The 22,208-nt window shown below is 44.4% G+C and overlaps 1 protein-coding gene across 7 annotated transcripts in view; it reads right to left on the reverse strand.

Moving 5' to 3' along the window:
* LOC124119526 overlaps positions 1–22,208 on the reverse strand; it is a 114,356-nt gene that overhangs the window by 15,837 nt on the left and 76,311 nt on the right. For 6 of the 7 annotated variants that reach the window (XM_048384974.1, XM_048384976.1, XM_048384971.1 and 3 more), the window contains one exon: positions 21,760–21,813. The exons of the other annotated variant lie outside the window; for it this stretch is intronic. In XM_048384974.1, the coding sequence (XP_048240931.1) occupies positions 21,760–21,813 (54 nt within the window). The remainder of the gene's footprint in view (positions 1–21,759; positions 21,814–22,208) is intronic. 7 annotated transcript variants of the gene reach the window in all.

Here is a 22,208-nt window from a genome sequence, read left to right on the forward strand (position 1 = left end):
CAGTGGTACAACTAGACTGTGACAGTGTCAGGCAGCAATACAACTAGACTGTGACAGTGTCAAGCAGTAATACAACTAGAATGTGATAGTGTCAGACAGCAATACACCTCGACTGTGACAGTGTCAGGCAGTAATACAACTAGACTGTGATAGTGTCAGACAGCAATACAACCAGACTGTGACAGTGTCAGGCAGTAATACAACTAGACTGTGACAGCGTGAGGCAGTAATATAACTAGACTGTGACAGTGTGATGCAGTAATACAACTAGACTGTGACAGTGTCAGGCAGTTATACAACTAGACTGTGACAGTGTCAGGCAGTTATACAACTAGACTGTGACAGTGTCAGGCAGTTATACAACTAGACTGTGACAGTGTCATGCAACAATACAACTAGACTGTGACAGTGTCAGGCAGTTATACAACTAGACTGTGACAGTGTCAGGCAGTGGTACAACTAGATTGTGACAGCACAAGGCAGTAGTACAACTAGGCTGTGACAGTGTCAGGCAGTGGTAGAACTAGACTGTGATAGTATCAAGCAGTGACACAACTACACTGTGACAGTGTCAGGCAGTAATACAACTACACTGTGACAGTGTCAAGCAGTAATACAACTAGACTGTGATAGGTTCAGACAGCAATACAACTCGACTGTGACAGTGTCAGGCAGTGGTACAACTAGACTGTGACAGTGTCAGGCAGCGGAACAACTAGACTGTGACAGTGTCAAGCAGTAATACAACTAGACTGTGATAGTGTCAGACAGCAATACAACTCGACTGTGACAGTGTCAGGCAGTAATACAACTAGACTGTGATAGTCTCAGACAGCAATACAACTAGACTGTGACAGTGTCAGGCAGTAATACAACTAGACTGTGACAGTGTCAGGCAGTAATAGAACTAGACTGTGACAGTGTCAGGCAGTAATACAACTAGACTGTGACAGTGTCAGGCAGTTATACAACTAGACTGTGACAGTGTCATGCAGCAGTACAACTAGACTGTGACAGTGTCAGGCAGTTATACAACTAGACTGTGATAGTGTCAGGCAGTGGTACAACTAGACTGTGACAGTGTCAGCCAGTAATACAACTAGACTGTGACAGTGTCAGGCAGTAATACAACTAGGCTGTGACAGTGTCAGGTAGTAGTACAACTAAACTGTGACAGTGTCAAGTAGTAATACAACTAGACTGTGAGAGTATCAGGCAGTAATGCAACTAGTCTGCGACAGTGTCACGCAGTAATACAACTAGACTGTGACAGTGTCAGGCAGTAGCACAACTAGACTGTGATAGTGTCAGGCAGTGATAGAACTAGACTGTGACATTTTCAGGCAGTAATACAACTAGACTGTGACAGTGTCAGGCAGTAGTACAACTAGACTGTGACAGAGTCAGGCAGTAACACAATTAGACTGTGATAGTGTCAGATAGTAGTACAACTAAACTGTGACAGTGTCAGACACAAGTACAACTAAACTGTGACAGTGTCAGGCAGTGGTACAACTAGACTGTGACAGTGTCAGGCAGTAATACAACTAGAATGTGACAGTGTCAGGCAGTAATACAACTAGACTGCGACAGTGTCAGGCAGTAATACAACTAAACTGTGACAGTGTCAAGTAGTAATACAACTAGACTGTGACAGTGTCAGGTAGTAGTACAACTTAACTGTGACAGTGTCCAGTAGTAATACAATTAGACTGTGACAGTGTCAGGCAGTAATACAACTAGACTGTGGCAGTGTCAGGCAGCAATACAACTAGACTGTGACAGAGTCAGGCAGTAGCATAATTAGACTGTGACAGTGTCAGGTAGTAGTACAACTAAACTGTGAAAGTGTGAGACAGCAATACAACTAGACTGTGACAGTGTCAGGCAGTTGTACAATTAGACTGTGACAGTGTCAGGCAGTAATACAACTAGACTGTGACAGAATCAGGCAGTAATACAACTAGACTGTTTTAGTGTCAGGCAGTAATACAACTAGATTGCGACAGTGTCAGGCAGTAATACAACTAGACTGTTTTAGTGTTAGAGAGCAACACAACTTGACTGTGACAGTGTCAGGCAGTAATACAACTAGACTGTGATAGTGTCAGAAAACAATACAACTAGACTGTGACAGTGTCAGGCAGTAATACAACTAGACTGTGACAGTGTCAGGCAGTAATAGAACTAGACTGTGACAGTGTCAGGCAGTAATACAACTAGACTGTGATAGTCTCAGACAGCAATACAACTAGACTGTGACAGTGTCAGGCAGTAATACAACTAGACTGTGACAGTGTCAGGCAGTAATAGAACTAGACTGTGACAGTGTCAGGCAGTAATACAACTAGACTGTGACAGTGTCAGGCAGTTATACAACTAGACTGTGACAGAGTCATGCAGCAATACAACTAGACTGTGACAGTGTCAGGCAGTTATACAACTAGACTGTGATAGTGTCAGGCAGTGGTACAACTAGACTGTGACAGTGTCAGGCAGTAATAGATCTAGACTGTGACAGTGTCGGGGAGTAATACATCTAGACTGTGACAGTGTCAGGCAGTTATACAACTAGACTGTGACAGTGTCATGCAGTAATATAACTAGGCTGTGACAGTGTCAGGCAGTTATACAACTCGACTGTGACAGTCTCAGACAGTGGTACAACTAGGCTGTGACAGTGTCAGGCAGTAGTGCAACTAGACTGTGATAGTCTCAGGCAGTAATACAACTAGACTGTGACAGTTTCAGGTAGTGGTACAACTAGACTGTGACAGCGTCAGGCAGTAATACAACTAGACTGTGACAGTGTCAGGCAGTAATACAACTAGGCTGTGACAGTGTCAGGTAGTAGTACAACTAAACTGTGACAGTGTCAAGTAGTAATACAACTAGACTGTGAGAGTATCAGGCAGTAATGCAACTAGTCTGCGACAGTGTCACGCAGTAATACAACTAGACTGTGACAGTGTCAGGCAGTAGCACAACTAGACTGGGATAGTGTCAGGCAGTGATAGAACTAGACTGTGACATTTTCAGGCAGTAATACAACTAGACTGTGACAGTGTCAGGCAGTAGTACAACTAGACTGTGACAGAGTCAGGCAGTAACACAATTAGACTGTGATAGTGTCAGATAGTAGTACTACTAAACTGTGACAGTGTCAGACACCAATACAACTAAACTGTGACAGTGTCAGGCAGTGGTACAACTAGACTGTGACAGTGTCAGGCAGTAATACAACTCGACTGTGACGGTGTCAGACAGTGGTACAACTAGACTGTGACAGTGTCAGACAGTAGTACAACTAGACTGTGACAGTGTCAGGCAGTAGTACAACTCGACTGTGACAGTCTCAGGCAGTAATACAACTCGACTGTGACAGTGTCAGACAGTGGTACAACTAGGCTGTGACAGTGTCAGGCAGTAGTACAACTAGAGTGTGACAGTCTCAGGCAGTAGTACAACTAGACTGTGACAGTCTCAGGCAGTAATACAACTAGACTGTGACAGTGTGATGCAGTAATACAACTAGACTGTGACAGTGTCAGGCAGTAGTACAACTCGACTGTGACAGTGTCAGACAGTGGTACAACTAGGCTGTGACAGTGTCAGGCAGTAGTACAACTAGACTGTGACAGTGTCAGGCAGTAGTACAACTCGACTGTGACAGTCTCAGGCAGTAATACAACTCGACTGTGACAGTGTCAGACAGTGGTACAACTAGGCTGTGACAGTGTCAGGCAGTAGTACAACTAGACTGTGACAGTCTCAAGCAGTAGTACAACTAGACTGTGACAGTCTCAGGCAGTAATACAACTAGACTGTGACAGTGTGATGCAGTAATACAACTAGACTGTGACAGTGTCAGGCAGTAGTACAACTCGACTGTGACAGTGTCAGACAGTGGTACAACTAGCCTGTGACAATCTCAGGCAGTAGTACAACTAGACTGTGACAGTCTCAGGCAGTAATACAACTCGACTGTGACAGTGTCAGACAGTGGTACAACTAGGCTGTGACAGTGTCAGGCAGTAGTGCAACTAGACTGTGATAGTCTCAGGCAGTAATACAACTAGACTGTGACAGTTTCAGGTAGTGGTACAACTAGACTGTGACAGCGTCAGGCAGTAATACAACTAGACTGTGACAGTGTCAGGCAGTAATACAACTAGGCTGTGACAGTGTCAGGTAGTAGTACAACTAAACTGTGACAGTGTCAAGTAGTAATACAACTAGACTGTGAGAGTATCAGGCAGTAATGCAACTAGTCTGCGACAGTGTCACGCAGTAATACAACTAGACTGTGACAGTGTCAGGCAGTAGCACAACTAGACTGGGATAGTGTCAGGCAGTGATAGAACTAGACTGTGACATTTTCAGGCAGTAATACAACTAGACTGTGACAGTGTCAGGCAGTAGTACAACTAGACTGTGACAGAGTCAGGCAGTAACACAATTAGACTGTGATAGTGTCAGATAGTAGTACTACTAAACTGTGACAGTGTCAGACACCAATACAACTAAACTGTGACAGTGTCAGGCAGTGGTACAACTAGACTGTGACAGTGTCAGGCAGTAATACAACTCGACTGTGACGGTGTCAGACAGTGGTACAACTAGACTGTGACAGTGTCAGACAGTAGTACAACTAGACTGTGACAGTGTCAGGCAGTAGTACAACTCGACTGTGACAGTCTCAGGCAGTAATACAACTCGACTGTGACAGTGTCAGACAGTGGTACAACTAGGCTGTGACAGTGTCAGGCAGTAGTACAACTAGAGTGTGACAGTCTCAGGCAGTAGTACAACTAGACTGTGACAGTCTCAGGCAGTAATACAACTAGACTGTGACAGTGTGATGCAGTAATACAACTAGACTGTGACAGTGTCAGGCAGTAGTACAACTCGACTGTGACAGTGTCAGACAGTGGTACAACTAGGCTGTGACAGTGTCAGGCAGTAGTACAACTAGACTGTGACAGTGTCAGGCAGTAGTACAACTCGACTGTGACAGTCTCAGGCAGTAATACAACTCGACTGTGACAGTGTCAGACAGTGGTACAACTAGGCTGTGACAGTGTCAGGCAGTAGTACAACTAGACTGTGACAGTCTCAAGCAGTAGTACAACTAGACTGTGACAGTCTCAGGCAGTAATACAACTAGACTGTGACAGTGTGATGCAGTAATACAACTAGACTGTGACAGTGTCAGGCAGTAGTACAACTCGACTGTGACAGTGTCAGACAGTGGTACAACTAGGCTGTGACAATCTCAGGCAGTAGTACAACTAGACTGTGACAGTCTCAGGCAGTAATACAACTCGACTGTGACAGTGTCAGACAGTGGTACAACTAGGCTGTGACAGTGTCAGGCAGTAGTACAACTAGACTGTGACAGTCTCAGGCAGTAATACAACTAGACTGTGACAGTTTCAGGTAGTTGTACAACTAGACTGTGACAGTGTCAGGTAGTAGTACAACTAAACTGTGACAGTGTCAAGCAGTAATACAACTAGGCTGTGACAGTGTCAGGTAGTATTACAACTAGACTGTGACATTGTCAGGCAGTAGCACAACTAGACTGTGATAGTGTCAAACAGCAATACAACTAGACTGTGACAGTGTCAGGCAGTGATATAACTAGACTGTGACAGTGTGAGGCAGTAATAGAACTAGACTGTGACAGTGTCAGGCAGTAATACAACTAGACTGTGACAGTGTCAGGCATTGGTACAACTAGACTGTGACAGTGTCAGGCAGTAATACAACTAGACTGTGACAGTGTCAGGCAGTAATACATCTAGACTGTGACAGTGTCAGACAGTTATACATCTAGACTGTGACAGTGTCAGGCAGTAATACAACTAGACTGTGACAGTGTCAGACAGTAATACATCTAGACTGTGACAGTGTCATGCAGTAATATAACTAGACTGTGACAGTGTCATGCAACAATACAACTAGACTGTGACAGCGTCAGGCAGTTATACAACTCGACTGTGACAGTGTCAGACAGTGGTACAACTAGGCTGTGACAGTGTCAGGCAGTAGTACAACTAGACTGTGACAGTGTCAGGCAGTAATACAACTAGGCTGTGACAGTGTCAGGCAGTTATACAACTCGACTGTGACAGTGTCAGGCAGTAATACATCTAGACTGTGACAGTGTCAGGCAGTTATACAACTAGACTGTGACAGTGTCATGCAGTTATACAACTAGACTGTGACAGTGTCAGGCAGTGGTACAATTAGACTGTGACAGTGTCAGGCAGTAATACAACTAGACAGTGACAGTGTCAGGCAGTTATACAACTAGACTGTGACAGTGTCAGGCAGTGGTACAATTAGACAGTGACAGTGTCAGGCAGTAATACAACTAGACTGTGACAGTGTCAGGCAGTAATATATCTAGACTGTGACAGTGTCAGGCAGTTATACAACTAGACTGTGACAATGTCATGCAGTTATACAACTAGACTGTGACAGTGTCATACAGTAATACAACTAGACTGTGACAGTGTCAGACAGTGGTACAACTAGGCTGTAACAGTGTCAGGCAGTAGTACAACTAGACTGTGACAGTCTCAGGCAGTAATACAACTAGACTGTGACAGTGTCAGGTAGTAGTACAACTAAACTGTGACAGTGTCAAGCAGTAATACAACTAGGCTGTGACAGTGTCAGGTAGTAGTACAACTAGACTGTGATATTGTTAGGCAGTAGCACAACTAGACTGTGATAGTGTCAGACAGCAATACAACTAGACTGTGACAGTGTCAGGCAGTGATATAACTAGACTGTGACATTGTCAGTCAGTAATACAACTAGACTGTGACAGTGTCAGGCCGTAGTACAACTAGACTGTGGCAGAGTCAGGCAGTAACACAATTAGACTGTGATAGTGTCAGACAGTAGTACAACTAAACTGTGACAGTGTCAGACACCAATACAACTAGACTGTGAAAGTGTCAGGCAGTGGTACAACTAGACTGTGACAGTGTCAGGCAGTAATACATCTAGACTGTGACAGTGTCAGGCAGTAATACAACTAGACTGTGACAGTGTCAGGCAGTGGTACAACTAGACTGTGACAGTGTCAGGCAGTAATACATCTAGACTGTGACAGTGTCAGGCAGTGGTACAACTAGACTGTGACAGTGTCATTCAGTAATACTATTAGACTGTGACAGTGTCAGGCAGTGGTACAATTAGACTGTGACAGTGTCAGGCAGTTATACAACTAGACTGTGACAGTGTCAGGCAGTGGTACAATTAGACTGTGACAGTGTCAGGCAGTAATACAACTAGACTGTGACAGTGTCAGGCAGTGATATAACTCGACTGTGACAGTGTCAGGCAGTTATACAACTAGACTGTGACAGTGTCAGGCAGTGGTACAACTAGACTGTGACAGTGTCAGGCAGTGGTACAACTAGACTGTGACAGTGTCAGGCAGTAGTACAACTAGACTGTGACAGTGTCAGGCAGTTATACAACTAGACTGTGACAGTGTCAGGCAGTGGTACAACTAGACTGTGACAGTGTCAGGCAGTAGTACAACTAGACTGTGACAGTGTCAGGCAGTTATACAACTAGACTGTGACAGTGTCAGGCAGTGATATAACTAGACTGTGACAGTGTCAGGCAGTGGTACAACTAGACTGTGACAGTGTCAGGCAGTAATACATCTAGACTGTGACAGTGTCAGGCAGTGGTACAACTAGACTGTGACAGTGTCATGCAGTAATACAATTAGACTGTGACAGTGTCAGGCAGTGGTACAATTAGACTGTGACAGTGTCAGGCAGTTATACAACTAGACTGTGACAGTGTCAGGCAGTGGTACAATTAGACTGTGACAGTGTCAGGCAGTAATACAACTAGACTGTGACAGTGTCAGGCAGTGGTACAACTAGACTGTGACAGTGTCAGGCAGTGGTACAATTAGACTGTGACAGTGTCAGGCAGTTATACAACTAGACTGTGACAGTGTCAGGCAGTGGTACAATTAGACTGTGACATTGTCAGGCAGTAATACAACTAGACTGTGAAAGTGTCAGGCAGTGGTACAACTAGACTGTGACAGTGTCAGGCAGTAATACATCTAGACTGTGACAGTGTCAGGCAGTGGTACAACTAGACTGTGACAGTGTCATGCAGTAATACAATTAGACTGTGACAGTGTCAGGCAATGGTACAATTAGACTGTGACAGTGTCAGGCAGTTATACAACTAGACTGTGACAGTGTCAGGCAGTGGTACAACTAGACTGTGACAGTGTCAGGCAGTAGTACAACTAGACTGTGACAGTGTCAGGCAGTAGTACAACTAGACTGTGACAGTGTCAGGCAGTAATACAACTAGACTGTGACAGTGTCAGGCAGTGGTAGAACTAGACTGTGACAGTGTCAGGCAGTGATATAACTCGACTGTGACAGTGTCAGGCAGTTATACAACTAGACTGTGACAGTGTCAGGCAGTGGTACAACTAGACTGTGACAGTGTCAGGCAGTGGTACAACTAGACTGTGACAGTGTCAGGCAGTAGTACAACTAGACTGTGACAGTGTCAGGCAGTTATACAACTAGACTGTGACAGTGTCAGGCAGTTATACAACTAGACTGTGACAGTGTCAGGCAGTAGTACAACTAGACTGTGACAGTGTCAGGCAGTTATACAACTAGACTGTGACAGTGTCAGGCAGTGATATAACAAGACTGTGACAGTGTCAGGCAGTGGTACAACTAGACTGTGACAGTGTCAGGCAGTAATACATCTAGACTGTGACAGTGTCAGGCAGTGGTACAACTAGACTGTGACAGTGTCATGCAGTAATACAATTAGACTGTGACAGTGTCAGGCAGTGGTACAATTAGACTGTGACAGTGTCAGGCAGTTATACAACTAGACTGTGACAGTGTCAGGCAGTGGTACAATTAGACTGTGACAGTGTCAGGCAGTAATACAACTAGACTGTGACAGTGTCAGGCAGTGGTACAACTAGACTGTGACAGTGTCAGGCAGTGGTACAATTAGACTGTGACAGTGTCAGGCAGTTATACAACTAGACTGTGACAGTGTCAGGCAGTGGTACAATTAGACTGTGACAGTGTCAGGCAGTAATACAACTAGACTGTGAAAGTGTCAGGCAGTGGTACAACTAGACTGTGACAGTGTCAGGCAGTAATACATCTAGACTGTGACAGTGTCAGGCAGTGGTACAACTAGACTGTGACAGTGTCATGCAGTAATACAATTAGACTGTGACAGTGTCAGGCAGTGGTACAATTAGACTGTGACAGTGTCAGGCAGTTATACAACTAGACTGTGACAGTGTCAGGCAGTGGTACAACTAGACTGTGACAGTGTCAGGCAGTGGTACAACTAGACTGTGACAGTGTCAGGCAGTGGTACAACTAGACTGTGACAGTGTCAGGCAGTTATACAACTAGACTGTGACAGTGTCAGGCAGTGGTACAACTAGACTGTGACAGTGTCAGGCAGTAGTACAACTAGACTGTGACAGTGTCAGGCAGTTATACAACTAGACTGTGACAGTGTCAGGCAGTGATATAACTAGACTGTGACAGTGTCAGGCAGTTATACAACTAGACTGTGACAGTGTCAGGCAGTGGTACAACTAGACTGTGACAGTGTCAGGCAGTAGTACAACTAGACTGTGACAGTGTCAGGTAATAGTACAACTAAACTGTGACAGTGTCAGGCAGTGATATAACTAGACTGTGACATTGTCAGTCAGTAATACAACTAGACTGTGACAGTGTCAGGCCGTAGTACAACTAGACTGTGGCAGAGTCAGGCAGCAACACAATTAGACTGTGACAGTGTCAGGCAGTAAAACAACTAGGCTGTGACAGTGTCAGGCAGTTATACAACTAGACTGTGACAGTGTCAGACAGTGGTACAACTAGGCTGTGACAGTGTCAGGCAGTAGTACAACTAGACTGTGACAGTCTCAGGCAGTAATACAACTAGACTGTGACAGTTTCAGGTAGTGGTACAACTAGACTGTGACAGTGTCAGGTAGTAGTACAACTAAACTGTGACAGTGTCAAGCAGTAATACAACTAGGCTGTGACAGTGTCAGGTAGTAGTACAACTAGACTGTGACAGTGTCAGGCAGTAGCACAACTAGACTGTGACAGTGTCAGACAGCAATACAACTAGACTGTGACAATGTCAGGCAGTGATATAACTAGACTGTGACATTGTCAGTCAGTAATACAACTAGACTGTGACAGTGTCAGGCAGTAGTACAACTAGACTGTGACAGTGTCAGACACCAATACAACTAGACTGTGAAAGTGTCAGGCAGCGGTACAACTAGACTGTGACAGTGTCAGGCAGTAATACAACTAGACTGTGACAGTGTCAGGCAGTAATACAACTAGACTGTGACAGTGTCAGGCAGTTATACAACTAGACTGTGACAGTGTCAGGCAGTGGTAAAACTAGACTGTGACAGTGTCAGGCAGTAATAGAACTAGACTGTGACAGTGTCAGGCAGTAATACATCTAGACTGTGACAGTGTCAGGCAGTTATACAACTAGACTGTGACAGTGTCAGGCAGTTATACAACTAGACTGTGACAGTGTCATGCAGTAATACAACTAGACTGTGACAGTGTCATGCAGTAATAGAACTAGACTGTGACAGTGTCAGGCAGTAATACAACTAGACTGTGACAGTGTCAGGCAGTTATACAACTAGACTGTGACAGTGTCATGTAGTAATACAACTAGGCTGTGACAGTGTCATGCAGTAATAGAACTAGGCTGTGACAGTGTCAGGCAGTTATACAACTCGACTGTGACAGTGTCGGACAGTGGTACAACTAGGCTGTGACAGTGCCAGGCAGTAGTACAACTAGACTGTGATAGTCTCAGGCAGTAATACAACTAGACTGTGACAGTTTCAGGTAGTGGTACAACTAGACTGTGACAGCGTCAGGCAGTAATACAACTAGACTGTGACAGTGTCAGGCAGTAATACAACTAGGCTGTGACAGTGTCAGGTAGTAGTACAACTAAACTGTGACAGTGTCAAGTAGTAATACAATTAGACTGTGAGAGTGTCAGGCAGTAGTACAAGTAGACTGTGACAGAGTCAGGCAGTAACACAATTAGACTGTGATAGTGTCAGATAGTAGTACAACTAAACTGTGACAGTGTCAGACACCAATACAACTAGACTGTGACAGTGTCAGGCAGTGGTACAACTAGACTGTGACAGTGTCAGGCAGTAATACAACTAGACTGTGACAGTGTCAGGCAGTAATACAACTAGACTGCGACAGTGTCAGGCAGTAATACAACTAAACTGCGACAGCGCGAGGTAGTAGTACAACTAAACTGTGACAGTGTCAAGCAGTAATACAACTAGACTGTGATAGTGTCAGGCAGTAATACAGCTAGACAGTGACAGTGTCAGGTAGTGGTACAACTAGACTGTGACAGTGTCAGGTAGTAGTACAACTAAACTGTGACAGTGTCAAGCAGTAATACAACTAGGCTGTGACAGTGTCAGGCAGTAGTACAACTAGACTGTGACAGTGTCAGGCAGTTATACAACTAGACTGTGACAGTGTCAGGCAGTTATACAACTAGACTGTGACAGTGTCAGGCAGTAGTACAACTAGACTGTGACAGTGTCAGGCAGTTATACAACTAGACTGTGACAGTGTCAGGCAGTGATATAACAAGACTGTGACAGTGTCAGGCAGTGGTACAACTAGACTGTGACAGTGTCAGGCAGTAATACATCTAGACTGTGACAGTGTCAGGCAGTGGTACAACTAGACTGTGACAGTGTCATGCAGTAATACAATTAGACTGTGACAGTGTCAGGCAGTGGTACAATTAGACTGTGACAGTGTCAGGCAGTTATACAACTAGACTGTGACAGTGTCAGGCAGTGGTACAATTAGACTGTGACAATGTCAGGCAGTAATACAACTAGACTGTGACAGTGTCAGGCAGTGGTACAACTAGACTGTGACAGTGTCAGGCAGTGGTACAATTAGACTGTGACAGTGTCAGGCAGTTATACAACTAGACTGTGACAGTGTCAGGCAGTGGTACAATTAGACTGTGACAGTGTCAGGCAGTAATACAACTAGACTGTGAAAGTGTCAGGCAGTGGTACAACTAGACTGTGACAGTGTCAGGCAGTAATACATCTAGACTGTGACAGTGTCAGGCAGTGGTACAACTAGACTGTGACAGTGTCATGCAGTAATACAATTAGACTGTGACAGTGTCAGGCAGTGGTACAATTAGACTGTGACAGTGTCAGGCAGTTATACAACTAGACTGTGACAGTGTCAGGCAGTGGTACAACTAGACTGTGACAGTGTCAGGCAGTGGTACAACTAGACTGTGACAGTGTCAGGCAGTGGTACAACTAGACTGTGACAGTGTCAGGCAGTTATACAACTAGACTGTGACAGTGTCAGGCAGTGGTACAACTAGACTGTGACAGTGTCAGGCAGTAGTACAACTAGACTGTGACAGTGTCAGGCAGTTATACAACTAGACTGTGACAGTGTCAGGCAGTGATATAACTAGACTGTGACAGTGTCAGGCAGTTATACAACTAGACTGTGACAGTGTCAGGCAGTGGTACAACTAGACTGTGACAGTGTCAGGCAGTAGTACAACTAGACTGTGACAGTGTCAGGTAATAGTACAACTAAACTGTGACAGTGTCAGGCAGTGATATAACTAGACTGTGACATTGTCAGTCAGTAATACAACTAGACTGTGACAGTGTCAGGCCGTAGTACAACTAGACTGTGGCAGAGTCAGGCAGCAACACAATTAGACTGTGACAGTGTCAGGCAGTAAAACAACTAGGCTGTGACAGTGTCAGGCAGTTATACAACTAGACTGTGACAGTGTCAGACAGTGGTACAACTAGGCTGTGACAGTGTCAGGCAGTAGTACAACTAGACTGTGACAGTCTCAGGCAGTAATACAACTAGACTGTGACAGTTTCAGGTAGTGGTACAACTAGACTGTGACAGTGTCAGGTAGTAGTACAACTAAACTGTGACAGTGTCAAGCAGTAATACAACTAGGCTGTGACAGTGTCAGGTAGTAGTACAACTAGACTGTGACAATGTCAGGCAGTAGCACAACTAGACTGTGACAGTGTCAGACAGCAATACAACTAGACTGTGACAATGTCAGGCAGTGATATAACTAGACTGTGACATTGTCAGTCAGTAATACAACTAGACTGTGACAGTGTCAGGCAGTAGTACAACTAGACTGTGACAGTGTCAGACACCAATACAACTAGACTGTGAAAGTGTCAGGCAGCGGTACAACTAGACTGTGACAGTGTCAGGCAGTAATACAACTAGACTGTGACAGTGTCAGGCAGTAATACAACTAGACTGTGACAGTGTCAGGCAGTTATACAACTAGACTGTGACAGTGTCAGGCAGTGGTAAAACTAGACTGTGACAGTGTCAGGCAGTAATAGAACTAGACTGTGACAGTGTCAGGCAGTAATACATCTAGACTGTGACAGTGTCAGGCAGTTATACAACTAGACTGTGACAGTGTCAGGCAGTTATACAACTAGACTGTGACAGTGTCATGCAGTAATACAACTAGACTGTGACAGTGTCATGCAGTAATAGAACTAGACTGTGACAGTGTCAGGCAGTAATACAACTAGACTGTGACAGTGTCAGGCAGTTATACAACTAGACTGTGACAGTGTCATGTAGTAATACAACTAGGCTGTGACAGTGTCATGCAGTAATAGAACTAGGCTGTGACAGTGTCAGGCAGTTATACAACTCGACTGTGACAGTGTCGGACAGTGGTACAACTAGGCTGTGACAGTGCCAGGCAGTAGTACAACTAGACTGTGATAGTCTCAGGCAGTAATACAACTAGACTGTGACAGTTTCAGGTAGTGGTACAACTAGACTGTGACAGCGTCAGGCAGTAATACAACTAGACTGTGACAGTGTCAGGCAGTAATACAACTAGGCTGTGACAGTGTCAGGTAGTAGTACAACTAAACTGTGACAGTGTCAAGTAGTAATACAATTAGACTGTGAGAGTGTCAGGCAGTAGTACAAGTAGACTGTGACAGAGTCAGGCAGTAACACAATTAGACTGTGATAGTGTCAGATAGTAGTACAACTAAACTGTGACAGTGTCAGACACCAATACAACTAGACTGTGACAGTGTCAGGCAGTGGTACAACTAGACTGTGACAGTGTCAGGCAGTAATACAACTAGACTGTGACAGTGTCAGGCAGTAATACAACTAGACTGCGACAGTGTCAGGCAGTAATACAACTAAACTGCGACAGCGCGAGGTAGTAGTACAACTAAACTGTGACAGTGTCAAGCAGTAATACAACTAGACTGTGATAGTGTCAGGCAGTAATACAGCTAGACAGTGACAGTGTCAGGTAGTGGTACAACTAGACTGTGACAGTGTCAGGTAGTAGTACAACTAAACTGTGACAGTGTCAAGCAGTAATACAACTAGGCTGTGACAGTGTCAGGTAGTAGTACAACTAGACTGTGACAGTGTCAGGCAGTAGCACAACTAGACTGTTATAGTGTCAGACAGCAATACAACTAGACTGTGACAGTGTCAGGCAGCGATATAACTAGACTGTGACATTGTCAGGCAGTAATACAACTAGACTGTGACAGTGTCAGGCAGTAGTAGAACTAGACTGTAACAGAGTCAGGCAGTAACACAATTAGACTGTGATAGTGTCAGATAGTAGTACAACTAAACTATGACAATGCCAGACACCAATGCAACTAGACTGTGACAGTGTCAGGCAGTGGTACAACTAGACTGTGACAGTGTCAGGCAGTTATACAACTAGACTGTGACAGTGTCAGGCAGTAATACAACTAGACAGTGACAGTGTCAGGCAGTTATACATCTAGACTGTGACAGTGTCAGGCAGTTATACAACTAGACTGTGACAGTGTCATGCAGTAATAGAACTAGGCTGTGACAGTGTCATGCAGTAATACATCTAGACTGTGACAGTGTCAGGCAGTTATACAACTAGGCTGTGACAGTGTCAGGCAGTTATACAACTAGGCTGTGACAGTGTCAGACAGTGGTACAACTAGGCTGTGACAGTGACAGACAGTTGTACAATTAGACTGTGACAGTGTCATGCAGTAATACAACTAGGCTGTGACAGTGTCAGGCAGTTATACAACTCGAATGTGACAGTGTCAGACAGTGGTACAACTAGGCTGTGACAGTGTCAGGCAGTAATAGAACTAGACTGTGATATTCTCAGGCAGTAATACAACTAGACTGTGACAGTTTCAGGTAGTGGTACAACTAGACTGTGACAGCGTCAGGCAGTAATACAAATAGACTGTGACAGTGTCAGGCAGTAATACAACTAGGCTGTGACAGTGTCAGGTAGTAGTACAACTAAACTGTGACAGTGTCAAGTAGTAATACAACTAGACTGTGAGAGTGTCCGGCAGTAATGCAACTACTCTGTGACAGTGTCACGCAGTAATACAACTAGACTGTGACAGTGTCAGGCAGTAGCACAACTAGACTGTGATAGTGTCGGACAGCAATACAACTAGACTGTGATAGTGTCAGGCAGTGATAGAACTAGACTGTGACATTGTCAGGCAGTAATACAACTAGACTGTGACAGTGTCAGGCAGTAGTACAACTAGACTGTGACAGAGTCAGGCAGTAACACAATTAGACTGTGATAGTGTCAGATAGTAGTACAACTAAACTGTGACAGTGTCAGACACCAATACAACTAGACTGTGACAGTGTCAGGCAGTGGTACAACTAGACTGTGACAGTGTCAGGCAGTAATACAACTAGACTGTGACAGTGTCAGGCAGTAATACAACTAGACTGTGACAGTGTCAGGCAGTAATACAACTAAACTGCGACAGCACCAGGTAGTAGTACAACTAAACTGTGACAGTGTCAAGCAGTAATACAACTAGACTGTGACAGTGTCAGGCAGTAATACAGCTAGACAGTGACAGTGTCAGGTAGTGGCACAACTAGACTATGACAGCGTCAGGTAGTAGTACAACTTAACTGTGACAGTGTCCAGTAGTAATACAATTAGACTGTGACAGTGTCAGGCAGTAATACAACTAGACTGTGGCAGTGTCAGGCAGCAATACAACTAGACTGTGACAGAGTCAGGCAGTAGCATAATTAGACTGTGACAGTGTCAGGTAGTAGTACAACCAAACTGTGACAGTGTCAGACAGCAATACAACTAGACTGTGACAGTGTCAGGCAGTAATACAACTAGACTGTGACAGTGTCAGGCAGTAATACAACTAGACTGCGACAGTATCAGGCAGTAATACAACTAAACTGCGACAGCGCCAGGTGGTAGTACAACTAAACTGTGACAGTGTCAAGTAGTAATACAACTAGACTGTGACAGTGTCAGGCAGTAATACAGCTAGACAGTGACAGTGTCAGGTAGTGGTACAACTAGACTGTGACAGCGTCAGGTAGTAGTACAACTTAACTGTGACAGTGTCCAGTAGTAATACAACTAGACTGTGACAGTGTCAGGCAGTAATACAACTAGACTGTGGCATTGTCAGGCAGCAATACAACTAGACTGTGACAGAGTCAGGCAGTTATACAACTAGACTGTGACAGTGTCATGCAGCAATACAACTAGACTGTGACAGTGTCAGGCAGTTATAAAACTAGACTGTGACAGTGTCAGGCAGTGGTACAACTAGACTGTGACAGTGTCAGGCAGTAATAGAACTAGACTGTAACAGTGTCAGGCAGTAATACATCTAGACTGTGACAGTGTCAGGCAGTAATACAACTAGACTGTGACAGTGTCATGTAGTAATACAACTAGGCTGTGACAGTGTCAGGCAGTTATACAACTCGACTGTGACAGTGTCAGACAGTGGTACAACTAGGCTGTGACAGTGTCAGGCAGTAGTACAACTAGACTGTGACAGTTTCAGGCAGTAATACAACTAGACTGTGACAGTGTCAGGTAGTAGTACAACTAAACTGTGACATTGTCAAGCAGTAATACAACTAGGCTGTGACAGTGTCAGGTAGTAGTACAACTAGACTGTGACAGTGTCAGGCAGTGGTACAACTAGACTGTGATAGTGTCAGACAGCAATACAACTAGACTGTGACAGTGTCAGGCAGTGATATAACTAGACTGTGACATTGTCAGGCAGTAATACAACTAGACTGTGACAGTGTCAGGCAGTAGTACAACTAGACTGTGACAGTGACAGATAGTAGTACAACTAAACTGTGACAGTGTCAGACACCAATACAACTAGACTGTGACAGTGTCAGGCAGTGGTACAACTAGACTGTGACAGTGTCAGGCAGTAATACAACTAGACTGTGACAGTGTCAGGCAGTAATACAACTAGACTGCGACAGTGTCAGGCAGTGATACAACTAAACTGCGACAGCGCCAGGTAGTAGTACAACTAAACTGTGACAGTGTCAAGTAGTAATACAACTAGACTGTGACAGTGTCAGGCAGTAATACAGCTAGACAGTGACAGTGTCAGGTAGTGGTACAACTAGACTATGACAGCGTCAGGTAGTAGTACAACTTAACTGTGACAGTGTCCAGTAGTAATACAACTAGACTGTGACAGTGTCAGGCAGTAATACAACTAGACTGTGGCAGTGTCAGGCAGCAATACAACTAGACTGTGACAGAGTCAGGCAGTAGCATAATTAGACTGTGACAGTGTCAGGTAGTACAACTAAACTGTGACAGTGTCAGACAGCAATACAACTACACTGTGACAGTGTCAGGCAGTTGTACAATTAGACTGTGACAGTGTCAGGCAGTAATACAACTAGACTGTGACAGTGTCAGGCAGTATTACAACTAGACTGTGACAGTGTCAGGCAGTAATACAACTAGATTGCGACAGTGTCAGGCAGAAATACAACTAAACTTCGACAGCGGCAGGTAGTAGTACAACTAAACTGTGACAGTGTCAAGTAGTAATACAACTAGACTGTGACAGTGTCAGGTATTGGTATAACTAAACTGTGACAGTGTCAGGCAGTAATACAACTAGACTGTGACAGTGTCAGGCAGCAATACAACTAGCCTTTGACAGAGCCAGGCAGTAGCATAATTAGACTGTGACAGAGCCAGGCAGTGATATGAGCACCATCCAGGAAGAGGAAGATGACATGAGTTTGAAGGATGAAATGTGTACCAGGCAACAACGCCAGCAACACCAGGAAAAGCATTATGCAAAGCTTTCTTGTAGTGGCTGGGGTAACAATATTATGCAAGTTTCAAATTATTTTCCTCAACAGTAATACTGTTTTGATTGTTTGTTTGTTTTCTTATTTAACACCGCACTCCAGCCACATAAAAATGAAGCTTTTAAATGTTTACAAATGTACCTTTATGAAGGCCGTGCTATTAGTGTATTTCGGTGTTTCGATATTTGTTATCTTTTGTGTACAGTTTTAGATTAAATAGCTTCCCGTGAATAGAATCTGAATCGTGCGTTTCCTCCCAGTGGCGATCAAGCACCGGGGCGTGGCCTCGTGGACACAAGAACTTTGTACACCACGTCATGCATTGTGTACTTGCCAGCTGTAAAGTATACATGACGGTTCTTTTCATAAAAAATTCCGGTATTGACTTACACAGCAACACGTTTAAATGAATCATCCTTCGCACAACGTGGCAGTCAATATGCAGATTCAGGGCGTTAGAAGTACGTCGCTTGGCCACTTATACGCGTTCCAATAAAATAAAATAGGCCAATGAAATAGATTTCAAAGACAAGTATGTGTCGGACGGATTTCCAAGTGTGTGTAATTTCAACATATTCCCAAGATACTTATATAGCACACGCTAGTCATTGTGTGCGAGACAGTCGCATCATCTCTTATGCAGAACCAAGCGTCGCTGGTTGCCTAAAGGCATACACTTTGGATGTGCAAAGGGACACACTGCTGTTGTCTGAAGGAACACGCTGCAGTTGTCTAAAGACATACGCCGCTGTTGTCTAAAGTAATACACTACTGTTTATAAAGGAACACATTGCTCTTGTCTAAAGGATAACGCTGCTGTTGTCTAAATGAACACACCGCTGTTGTCTTGGGTAATACACTGCTGTTGTCTCAAGGAACACACTGCTGTTGTCTGTAGGAACACGCTGCTGTTGTCTAAAGTAATACACTGTTGTCGTCTTAAGGAACACACTGCATGCTGTTGTCTAAAGGAACACGCTGCTGTTGTCTAAAGGAACACAATGCTGTTGTCTAAAGTAATACACTGTTGTTGTCTTAAGGAACACACTGCTGTTGTCTAAAGGAACACAATGCTGTTGTCTAAAGTAATACACTGCTGTTGTCTAAAGGAGCACCCTGTTGTTGTCTCAAGGGCAACACTGCTGTTGAGTTTATAGACAGGAAACAGTATTAAAGTGATATGATATGTAGGAAAGATTGAACATTTGACATGCAATACTATTATTGTTAACATAAGGGAAGGATGTGACGGTGGACATGATATAGAGAGAAGGCGACAAGCAGTTGTGGGAGTGAAAAGACGGATGATATGCTAAAAGGGGCAAGGTGAGCCTACGATGCGGGAAGTTAGACAGGGTGACATAGTACTACAGAAGGAAAGATCGGATGATGGCGACGTGCTAAAGTGGGAAATGTGAGACGTGGCGACGTACTATAGCGGGGAAAGTGAGACGTGGCGACGTGCTATAGTGGGGGAAGTGAGACGTGGCGGCGTACCATAGTGGGGAAGGTGAGACGTGGCGACGTGCAAAAGTGGGGAAGGTGAGACGTGGCGACGTGCAAAAGTGGGGAAAGTGAGACGTGGCGACGTGCTATACTTGGGAAGGTCAGACTGAGCGAGGTGGTAAAGTGGGGAAGGTTTAGACGTGTCGACGTGCTATTGTTGGGAAGGTGAGACTGAGCGAGGTGCTATGGTGGGGAAGGTGAGACGTGGCGACGTGCTATAGTGGGGAAAGAGACGTGGCGACGTGCTGTAGTAGGGAAAGTGAGACGTGGCGACGTGCTATAGTGGGGAAAGTGGGACATGGCGACGTGCAAATATTTGGGGAAAGTGAGACATGGCCACGTGCTATAGTGCTAGGGGAGCGTGGCTAGGGGAGTCATTTGAGCCTAGGCAAATTTCGGAGGAGTCGTTTGAGCCTACTACACCGGGTCTTTCAATAATCGGGTCATGCAAAGTTGTCGCACATTCTAATCGGGTACGAAATGGCAGTAGAAGAGACCTTCCTGTCTGATCACATTAAGATCTCGCGTATTCCCTGTGTACTAGACAGTGTTTGAATGTAAAATCCGTGTAAGCAGATTCAGGCGTGATCTCAACTGTGATCTCAATTTTAGACGAGATCTTAGGGGTATGAATATTACTAGGTGAGATATCAGCCGTGTTAACAACTTTCGCTCATCACGCCGAAGACCCGGGTTCGATTTCCGACACTGGTACAATGTTTGAAGCTGATTTCTGGTGTCCCTCGCCGTGATATTGCTGGAATATTGCGAAAAGCGGCGTAAAACCATACTCACTCATTCAAAATTCAATTATTTTCTGGTTACTTCGATTATTTTATCGTTAGTTAGATTATTCTGCGGGTCTATATTCCCATTCGGTTCTGACGGAAGCAATACGTGACACTGAGAATTAATTCCCTTTTCTTTGACGCAGTATCTGAAAGATTTTGACGTTTAGTTTTAGAGTCTCGGCGTCCAGCCACAATCAACAGACTCACATTAAATCATTATGACAGACAAACATACGTTTTATTCAATATAAAACACCCCACACTTAAAACATTCAGTACACATTGGTTATAGGCAGTGTTTACATTAATGGTTGCTATTTGTCAGTAAGTGGTTTACTTGATGTAAATATAAGGCAGTGTTAAACATAGAGTTACAATGTATACATCGTCGTTGTTATACTCCACCTGGTCATGAAGACCAGTTTCAACAGCTATTTCAACACTCACTCACTCACTCACTCACGCACTCACTCACTCACTCACACACTCACACACTCACTCACTCACTCACTCACTCACTCACTCACACACTCACTCTGATTTCTATCTGAACGCAGTGTACACAAAGACGAGAAGTCGCCTGTTCAGTCCTGGTGCTTGTTTATGTATTGCTTGCAATTTTCTGAAAGTTCATTATAATGTCTAATAGTTCAATTGTTCTTATTTGCTTTAAGGCAGTTTGTGTTGACGACAACAGTTTTTTTTCTAAAATGAAGGGTCGGGTTAACTATTGGTTGTCGTGTGGACTATGAGTAGTGTGGACTGTCTGAAACGTATGGAAGGCAGATACTGCAACATTCCTGTTCATATGCACACATTGTCCCGCGTAGATGCCGGGATACACTTGGTCTCCAGCACCCTATACGGATCGTAAGAGGCGACTTAATGGATTCCTGGATGTTGGTATTCCTATGGAAATCTGTTGTCAGTCTTGTTGACTGCTGTGAGGTCAGGCGTTGTCTTGTTTGAAAATGACGTGTGGTCGAAGAATCTCATCCGTGTAACGCTGTGCCGTTAGGTTCCCAAGAACTTGCATCAAGTCGATTCTACCAGTGCAGGAGATGGCTGCCCACATCTTCCGGCGAGCTCCAAACTATGTGAAGTGCTTTAAATGGCATCTAAACTGTGATATAACCACTTACCTGATCTTTGCCGGATGTCATCGCCGCTGAAGAGTCCATGACTGATTAATTCCCCTGGAAAAAACCAAGCATTCGCACAATGTACAGCTTATTACAATCAGTAGATCTTCACACAATATCAATCAATATTATCACATTGTTTTCTTACTATTTCTCAAGAGCAGTCGGGTAGCCTTGTGGTTGAAGCGTTCGCTCGTCACGCCGAATACCCGAGTTCGATTTCCGACACAGGTACAAAGTGTGAAGCCGATTTCTGGTGTCCCCCGCCGTGATATTGCTGGAATATTGCTAAAAGCGACGTAAAATCAAACTCACTCACTCACTCACTCACTCACTCACTCACTCACTCTTACTGATTTCTATCTGAACGCAGTCACATGAAGGCACTGAAGGTAGTTCTTGCATGACGGGCAAAGCTTTACTCAATGAGTCTTTCCACTTATATTTGC

This window comes from Haliotis rufescens, unplaced genomic scaffold (assembly GCF_023055435.1).
Source record: "Haliotis rufescens isolate VD_foot unplaced genomic scaffold, xgHalRufe1.0.p SCAF_53, whole genome shotgun sequence".
Taxonomy (NCBI): domain Eukaryota; kingdom Metazoa; phylum Mollusca; class Gastropoda; order Lepetellida; family Haliotidae; genus Haliotis; species Haliotis rufescens.